Genomic DNA, 9438 nt, shown 5'->3' with positions numbered 1-9438 from the left:
CAAACTGTCCCAATCCTTTTGAAATCACTCAGGACAGGGAGAAGCCAGAAGAARTCAGGAAGACAGATGATCCAGGAATGTGCTCACAAACCTACCTGGAAAACTGCTTTTCAATGCAGTAAAAAGCCAAACCTCCATTCCCACCCGCCCCCCCAAAAAAATACCAAACAAAAAACAAAACCACAAGCCCACCAAAAACCAAAAACACCCAACACACAGAATGCAGGAAGAACAAGGCAGATGCTTTTCAAAATGTTTTTTTTAATTAAAACCAAAAAAAGGAGCACACACCAGAGCTTGAACTAGTCAAACTGCTGGTCACCAGGACGTTGAACTGGCATGAGGAAGGCTGTGTTTCTGCATATCTCAGGAGCACTGGCACAGACAAGGGGACTCCTGGGAGAGTACTCTGCCTGCCAGGCTACTGCTGCTTTGTGCTGAGCAGATTTCTCATGTGGTGATGGGAAACTTCATCCTGCAGCCCAGACTCTTCTTTCAACAAACAGAAGCCCCAGAGACTGGGAAGGAAAMCATTTCAACAAATCTGCATTTTCCAAGCACTTGTGGAGAGGATTCCCAGTTGTTTCYCCTGCCTCCCCCAGGCAGGTTACACAGGTTTACATGGAGACTCATCTTTGGCAATAGCCACACAGGTAGGACTCAGTTCTGCTTCTGCTGAAGTCAATCCATGTCCTTCCCCAAACCGAACTGCAGCTGCACTGGGGCTCATGACCTTGAGCCAGTTGTGCTTTAAGGTTAAATCCTCKTCCACTCCATCAGGCCAGCAACTTCTGAGAGCTTCTTGTAAGTGGGTAACAGTAAATTCAGGTAAATGTGAACATCTTGRCTATAGCAATGGGGTGAAGTTTTCAGTTACGCCCAAGAGATTGAGGAGCTCAAGTTTTGTTTTAAGACATGACTTGGGCACTAGATCAGGTATTGAAACCTCCCTGCCATCTAATAAAGCAGTTGCCAAAGCTGTTGGTGTGCTGCTCCACCAGCCTGGTGTCTTTACCAGAAAGGCTGGGCTGAAAAAGTGACACATTTTTCATACACAATTTTTATCAGTTAGAATTTACTAGATATGCACCTCATTTGTCTGTCAAATATTTAAAAAATACTTCAACCTGCTCTAATAATCACATTTTAACACATGCATCAAGTTTGGATCAGAACAGCGTCTCTGGGATAATCAGTAAGCCCAAATTGCTGATTTAAGGCCTAAATATCAGTCACTGGCCAGCCAGCCACAATAAGTCACTCTATCCTTGAACTCACGGAATTATTTTTGGCTCAGACTAACCCTTGTTACCATACATCTTATCCTACACACAGAAGAAAAGTGTATGTGTTTTTCAAGGCTACTTTGCACCACAAGTTTACATACAAACACAACTTTTGCAAACATGAGACCGAAGTAAGATCTCCCACGTCCCAGGGCGAGTCAGAAAGTTCTCAGGAGTCCAGGGAACGATAACTGCCAGAAAGGATCAGGCCTAATACATGCATTAGAGAAGCCAGGCAGCTCCTTTGCTCGAGGTCTGGCTGATTCACTTTGCACATACCACTGCTTGAGCATTACATCCTTATCTAATGGCAAACCTGTTTCAACAACATGCAATACATATTAATGCAATATGCACTGCAACACACAATACGCATCCAAAGAAATATGCCAATGCAAAACTSTGACTGCTCACACATAGCCAGGCTAACAAGGAAGAGTCTTTTACAAAAGACAATCAAGAAATCACCTGAAACCATGAGACCTCAGGGGTCCCAAGCAAACAGCAATATTGAGACCTAATAACAGATGCTAATTCATGAAAGGAACACAAACAGTGGGACTGAGGTAATGGCAGAGATTTCATTAGTGCAATTACATTTAAAATGGTATGTTCTTTAACAGAATTTAAATAAGGCTTTGAATAATTACACACACTAAAACTAACATTCCATAACCTTATTCCGCATGGAAAAGCAGCAGAAACAACCCTCTGGACTGTACAAGGTCCAATTAATGAACAATTACATTCAAAAAGTAGATCAAAACAGAAACAACTCTTTCCCCAAAAAGCTGCATCATTATCATCTTTAAAGTCAGCTTTCTCCCCTAGTATGAGAGGTGTAAAGAACAGATGAATTGGGCTTCAGCCCAGTAGATTTGGCCTCGTCAAATTACCAGTAGTGCTTTCCAACCCAGTCTCTCCTCATTTCTTTAGGGTGATGGAAGCTCATGGAAAAAGAGGTGAATCTCTGAAGCAACGGAAAATGAGTTGTCCTTTCTCCAGGCCCAACAACGTACATAAATTATGGAAGCTTGGAAAAACCCCTACATTATACTGTGGCTTGTGTTTATGGTGCATGTTGTCCTTTAGAAACTACTCACAGACAATGGGGCAGGGTGGGTGAAAAAAATCAAAGCAGCATATGAAATAGTAATATACTGTCTCAAAATCTGCACCGTCCTGCAGAACCAGGATTTATAATTTATTTAGATTGTTCTCAACAGATCCAATCTACACTGGATATGTAAAAACCAAGAGACTAAGTCATCAAGGAAAACCAAATGAAAAAATCTGCACACTGCAAGAGTTTTTTAAAAACAAAACAAAATTAAAAATCCCAGGAAAYATTGACGAAAGCTCAGAAAAATTTATCATCAATTCTGAAGTGGGGTCTCGTGACGTCATCTGGATTAATGAAGACAGAGATGGACTTCCCGGGGTTCTCAGTCACTAGCTGTTGCAACTTTTTGGCTAAYCGGTCATCAGGCTGGTTGGTGTCCCCTCCATCCGACTGCGGGGAGGGGATGCTGGTGGTGCTGCCCCGCCGCTGGAGCTCCAGGGTGAGCCTGTTGGCTGCTTTGACGTGCTCGATGGCAGTTCGGAGGTGCTCGGCAGGGTCGGAGCGCACCGAGGACAGCTTGCGCGCGTGCAGCATGACGGTGTCTTCGGAGAGGTGCTCCAGCATATTGCACTGCGGGATGAAGTAGTTGGGGCACATCTTGTTGACCAAGCAGTGCTGGAGATCATCGATGAGACCCAGGAGGAAATGGGCTGCGTAATCCTCCTGGGCCAGGTAGCTGGCTGGCAGCCTGTCACAAGCCCACAGCATCATGCTCCGCAGGTGATATGGACTAATGGCTTTGGGGCGTGACAGCAGTTTGATGATGATGGCTTTGCAGGCCTGGTAGGCTTGCATGAGGCTGCTGGAGATGCACTTTTTCAGCTGCACTTCACTCCTGGCAAATGACAGCCTCCATTCGTTGTCCTTCTTCCCCTTGTAGGAACACGCAGGCACTAAGTAAAACCCACTTATGACTTCCTCCTCTGTGATCTTYCCATCCCAAAAGTGGTTCTCCATCAGCCAGCTCTGTGCCACCGCTGGCCAGCCTTTGAAGGACACCACAGGGACAATGTCATACAGCATGCGGCTGCTGCCCACTCCCAAAATGATGGATATGATAGTCCCGTTCTTTTCTACCTTCTCCACCTTTGGCATCCCTCGTTGGGGCTTTTTCTGGATCTCAGAGAGGACGATGCTAATGGATTCATAAAACCAATCCGCAACTTTTGTCGGGGAGAAGAAATAATTGGTAGCTCCATTGATATGGTCCACGATTGTGCAGCAGTCCTTCCACTTGCTGATGGTKCCCTCGTCGAACAGGCGCAGGCTCAGCCAGGAGTGGCACAGGGCCGAGTGGCGCATGTCCAGYGTCACCGGCTGGTTGCGGTCGTGCAGCTTCAGCGCGGGCACCAGCAGGGTGAAGTCCATGTCATAGTCGGTGCCTCGGGCATAAACATTCAGCTCRTCCAGGTCAATGTCCACCACACCTTCCCGCACGCCGCCTGACAGCAGCAGATACTCGTTGGCTACAGGCAGCTTCTGGTCAAGTTTCTGAACCATGCCTGAAAAAGACAGAAAGAGAAGTCCTTTCAAAAAAAGGCAAACAGGTCCGGGATTTAGGATTTAACCAGGATTAKAACCCCTTCCATGTCCAGCAGGCCTAAAAACCAACCAAAGGTTTCTATCACATTCGGTATGGCAAAAATATACATCAGGCTCAGCACTCAGACAACCTTTGGTCTCACCTGACTCAGCTCAGGGCCATCTCTACACTCCTGGGAATCTGTAAAGTCCATCCTAAACATCACACTGGGAGCAATGGAAAAAGCAGAAGCCTCYGGTGGAACACAACAAAGCTGCCTACAGGACTACATTTAACTTCTTAAACACCTTCTAAACAGTTTTTCACCATATTGACATTAATTTCCATGATATCTAAATATTTCACTAACACTTCACAAAGAAAAGAGAATATTAATTGACTCGCTGTTCTTATTTTTCTCTCTGGTGTAGAAAAAAAGCTGCACCAACATCAGGGGGTCGGTTTGTACATGAATGAATGAATGAATAGCTACAAATGTTAGTTCAAGCAGGTCTAATTTTACAATCTGCTTTAYATTTACTGATGAACAAGGCAACACGAACAAAGGAAATGCATCCTTCTCTTATGGGCAAATGGAACAGGTTAAACCATCAGGCAATTTGAAATGCCAGCTCTGAAAYTGGTTCTTCAAGCTGCAATGACACAAAATATCTGATCAGCTCCCCAGAACACAGATATGAAGACAGCTTTTTATGTTCAGCACCAAAGCCAGACACTTCCCGTCACCCTGCAGTGCCCCTACCAGTTGCACAAAGCTGCCTTTTCACTGGATATTCTATATATACACCCCACTATACTGTGTCCATAGAGCACAAACAGCAGACTGAGAAGAGACTCTACAGAGGAGCTGAGATACCAGTGCCTCATTCAGTGTTCAAATTAGGCTTAAAATTGAGCTCTGCACGTCAACTGCTCTGTAGTCTGCTCCTGCTTTCTGGGCTGTGTCACTGCTGGTGTTCCTCTTGTGGTTAAATGCTTTTGGTTGCTTTCCAGCCTCAATTCAGCCAGCACACCTAAACCATGATGGAACAAAGGCCAGTGGCTCTGAATGGAGATGCTAAAGCTGTTAAAAGCACTGCAAACGGGGTAGATATTTAGTCATTACAAGCACAAATGCACTAGTTTCTGCTGGCATGCATTACTGACTGCAGCTTCCGTAGGCAATATGGTTTGTTTATATCAAGAATGGTCAAATGGACAATTTTTCCATTAAAAGCAAGCCAGTCTTAGAGAGACAGCAGTGGGAATAACTATCCAGAGCATAAGAGGGAGCCAGAAAGCYGCCAGTCACATTGTCAGCCCAGAAATCAGACACATTAGGAATGTTTTTTACTGAAACACAAATGATCAACACTACAGTCTGAGCACCCATCCTGGCATAGTCGCAGTGACTGCAGAGCCCTTCCTGAGATAATGCAGCCCCACAGGATCACAGCCACTGCCTGCAGTGAGAGGGTCAGCCCAAGGCACAGAGGGCTCAGTGGCACTGCAGTGCTTTCAGACACTCACCTGTCCTTTCCTGCATGCTCAGACAGCAACAAGGAATTGCTGTCTGCAGGCATATGGGTAAGCCATGAGCAGAGCAAAATCTAAAGCTGTGTGCACACTGATTCCTTGGAAAAGCAAGGAGACTGTAGGAAGAGGCCTGTGTGTGAAGCAGAATGCATCTTGGGGRATATTCAGTGTAACTGAAACCCTCCCTGTGAAAGTCCTTTTAAAATACACTTTACCTGTTTCATTCCTTCTCAGAACACTGGACCCAGTCTATTTKGCTGCACTGAGCTGGGATGATTTTCCTGCCAGGCAGGCAAGGACCATAACCCCTTCCATTTCATGCAGCTGCAGGGGCTGCAATACAAGGAAACAGTTCTGAAGGAATGCTCTTCCTGCTAAATCCTGAGCTAATCCCATTCTGCAATCTTGCCACACGCTGCCCTGTTCATCCTCAAAGGGTAATAACTACGAAAAGCTTCTGTCAACCTCAAAAACATTTTCTGAGGCTTAGATACACAGTGAGCTATGTTACCCTGATCTATGGAAAGGCAAAGTCCTGCACAGGCTTCTCTATCCCAGAGGCCAAAGAAGCAGCAGGCACTTCTTTATTGTAGCCAGAAGGGGTTTTCTAATGGGTACCTAAATTGACGTGACWTCTGCAGACACTACTGACACACAGCCTCTGAATGCTGTCCTTGAGCCAGTGCAAGCAGCCTCAGTGCTTTACATCTCTGTTGTAAGTTGAGCCCAAGACTAATGAAGYAGAGTCTGGGTCAATCACATCATAGGACAAGGAGCAGTTTTTTTCCCCCCCCCCCAAAGATTAAAGTACTGCTGGCTCTTACTCTGGGCAGCACAGTTATTCATGATGTGTAAGGTTCTGATGGCCCATCCTGCTTCTACACTGACCCAAAATTTTCCACTSAGGACTGTGATCTGCAGCACCTGCCATGCAGATCTGCAGATGTTCCTGAGATAGGCAGACAGAATCTAACTACCCTACAGAAGAAAATGTTCAAACCTACAGGAATCAATAAAGGAAGCATTTTTCKAAATATTTTAAAACTTGAAGGATGAAAAATGATCTGCAGTGTGCCCTTTGCACCTAAACTTCTATCCCAGAGCCTTTGACTGAAAAAGAAAATCACGATTTTTTCTCCACTATGGAATCTAGTGTTGGATGAGTTGCTCTCCTTGGCCTGAAGAGACCCTTTGTCCTTACGAGGGAGCAACAGAGTGGATAGTCCAACCCCATTTGACTCAAGCTCTGCCTTCTGTACACCGTCAATGAATCACTTGATTTTCCCTCTCCAGAGCTCCAGACCTACCAGCAGAAGAGAAATATTGAAATATRGTAAGGAAATGGTTACAGGAAATGATCTAATATATCATCAATATCTCTCTACCTGGCTGGATGMAGTTTAAATTCAAACCCTTGAGCTCTACTTAGCACAGAATTTCCCCTTCAAGTCCTGGACCAGGAACATCTGCAGCTCTGCCACAGAACAAGAGAAGGAATTTTTGCTAACAGATCACAGCAGCAKTGCTGATCCAACTGAAGTGGTGGAGCAGGGAGTTGAGATAAAGTCCCCTTGAGGAAAGTATATTTAGAATAGGCATAGAGTGTTCTATAAATAGTTGAGCTGGCCAAATTCAGGATTACCTAAGACTTTAGGGGTTTGCAGTGTCTTCACATTGTCCCTCTTACTCATAAATCTATTTAAAATGTGAAGGGATTTCAAGGAACCCCATCAGCCAACACTACCTGGTCACAAAGCTTTCATCCCAAGTTTCTACAGCCCACGAATGTACAACAGGAACAGGCACTCCAGYTCAGCAAGCAGGTACAAAGAAGAGAAATACCAAGATTGGTACTCGACCCAAGTACTTAATAGCACTCATGGGCCATCTGAGCTCTGCTCTTTTCATCTCAGGACCACCAGGGACAAGGAGRCATCAGGGGTTACAGACAACCTAACAAAATTTACAGAAGCCCTGTGGAGTTTGTGAAGACCAAACCAGAATTTATAGGGTCAAACACACACAAAAATTATTTTAGCTGAAGGACTAGCTCTCATGGCATCWAAGTAGGTTCACTGGTACTTAGGAAGCCTCTTGCTGCAAAACACAATAATCTGCAGTAGTACCTTGTGTGACACTGAAAATGTTTGGCAAARCTAAGTAAGAGACTGGTGTACAGTAACCACTTCTTTGTAAAGCACCTTAAAGAACTTCTGTTTTCCTAGACATGTAACTMGTTTAAGACCTTCCCCAAGCTATTMAATTTGCCATCCTATCAGGTAAGTATGCTTGCAAGCATGAGAAAGGCAAGGAATGTGACAATCAGGAGCACCACCTGTAGGCCAGGCTTGCTGGTTGGTTTACTAAACATGAATTCAGAGTGACACAGGTGAGCAAGTGAGTTCTACCAACAGAACTTCATTCCTTTGTTGTTTCTTCAGTGTCAGGAAAAAAAAAAAAGACTTATTTCTACTTCAAGCATGAAGATACAAAGAGAATAAAAACAGAGAAAAGATACTTCACTTTATRTAACACCTACATTAGGGACACATCCTTGAATGAACTGTGACTCTGATGCAGATGACACACAGACTGTTTTTCCCATTAAAAGAAAAGAAAAAAGCAATGCAAAGATGCTCTCCAGCCATTACAGAATTTCAGATGAACTGATTTCACAATCACTGCAGTGTGTGGTGGGATCTGCTGCTATTTCATGACTAGCTTTGTGTAAAGAAGCAGGAACACAAAGATTTGTCTTTGAAAAAACTGATCATAAGAAAAAATATTACATAAAAACTTGTTTCTAAAATTTCCTAATTTTGGGCTCCTTCTTGAAGATTTTTTTCCTGATGTCTCAGATGTGCAACCATTGCCACCAAAAGGGAACACAGGCAAAATRAGATGCCATTCTGTTAGTCTAACTTGGTCTCATCAAACTGAATGGGGGGAAGTTCAGGGCAGTCACTGAATTCAGGGACACTTCTGCTGCATGGAAACTAGASAGAGGTCAAAAGAGCAATGGGGTGCCCAGAAAGGTTCCACAAAGGAGAATCAGCAGAACCTTGCACACAGAAAAAGCCTGTCACACAAATTCTTCCAGGAGCCAAGCCAGACCCGGGCACTAACTGGGTGTAGGCCCCTTCAAGTTCCCTGGCWGCCKAGGGAGAAGATCCATAGAAGGGATYTTTCTTATATATGTGAACTGTTCCACAGGGAAAGCTAAGGACCACTCACATAYACCATGGCCTCCCTCTTTTCTACTSCTTAATCCTTCCACAGAACCCAGCATAGTCAGGGCTCTTGATTTTTTTCTCCCAGATTCACCCAATTTGATGCATAACCTTGAGATTTTTTTCTTCTATATGAAATCATCACCTTCCTGTAAGTCCCAAGACCTAAGGGAGTCTGACCTCCTGGATGATCAGAAGGTGCTTGGAATTGCTCAGATGACACTAACCACACACTAGATGCTATTTGCAGAGAACTAATTTGTAAATTCAGGATCTCTCATGCTGGGCAGGCAATTCTTACCCTCAACTGCTATAAGAAATACATGAAACCCCAGGCTAGTCAAAAATAAAAAAAAAAGCTTTTGTCATTTTTTGTAAAGACACTAGACACGGACTCTGAGGTTCCTTGACAATTTTGCTGCAAACAGCAGATCCTGCAGTATAGGAATGCTGCTGAAATGAAAGATTTCTGCAGAGGTCTCCCAGCTATGCCTGAGCAATGTGTGTTGAATTTCAGAGGCTTCTTTAAGACAGGATGGGAGGCCRCTCTGATGCATCTGGACTGCACAGATTCTTCTGTTTCCCTTGGTAATTGCAAATCTATTTATGAGCAGAACAAGTTTTTGTTACGCAGGAGAACTGAAAGAGTCAGCTCTTTAGGGGAGTCTTTAGATACAAAGCACATTTTGAGAGGACTGTTGGCGGAAGCAGGCAGGGGGTGGGAGAAGAGTGGGGAGACTG

The 9438-nt window shown here is 44.4% G+C and overlaps 1 protein-coding gene across 1 annotated transcript in view; it reads right to left on the bottom strand.

Moving 5' to 3' along the window:
* Positions 1–260: 260 nt before the first annotated feature.
* MB21D2 (Mab-21 domain containing 2) overlaps positions 261–9438 on the bottom strand; it is a 54906-nt gene continuing 45728 nt past the window's right edge. Inside the window, exon 2 of the mRNA XM_057380613.1 lies at positions 261–3911. Coding sequence (XP_057236596.1) covers positions 2647–3911 — 1265 coding nt within the window. The 3' untranslated portion in view covers positions 261–2646. The remainder of the gene's footprint in view (positions 3912–9438) is intronic.

Source organism: Malurus melanocephalus, unplaced genomic scaffold (genome assembly GCF_030028575.1).
Source record: "Malurus melanocephalus ecotype Western Australia unplaced genomic scaffold, MMel_1.1 scaffold_464, whole genome shotgun sequence".
NCBI classification, from domain to species: Eukaryota; Metazoa; Chordata; class Aves; order Passeriformes; family Maluridae; genus Malurus; species Malurus melanocephalus.
The sequence above is the reverse complement of the archived record's forward strand: the minus strand, read 5'-3'. Positions and strand labels throughout refer to the sequence as shown.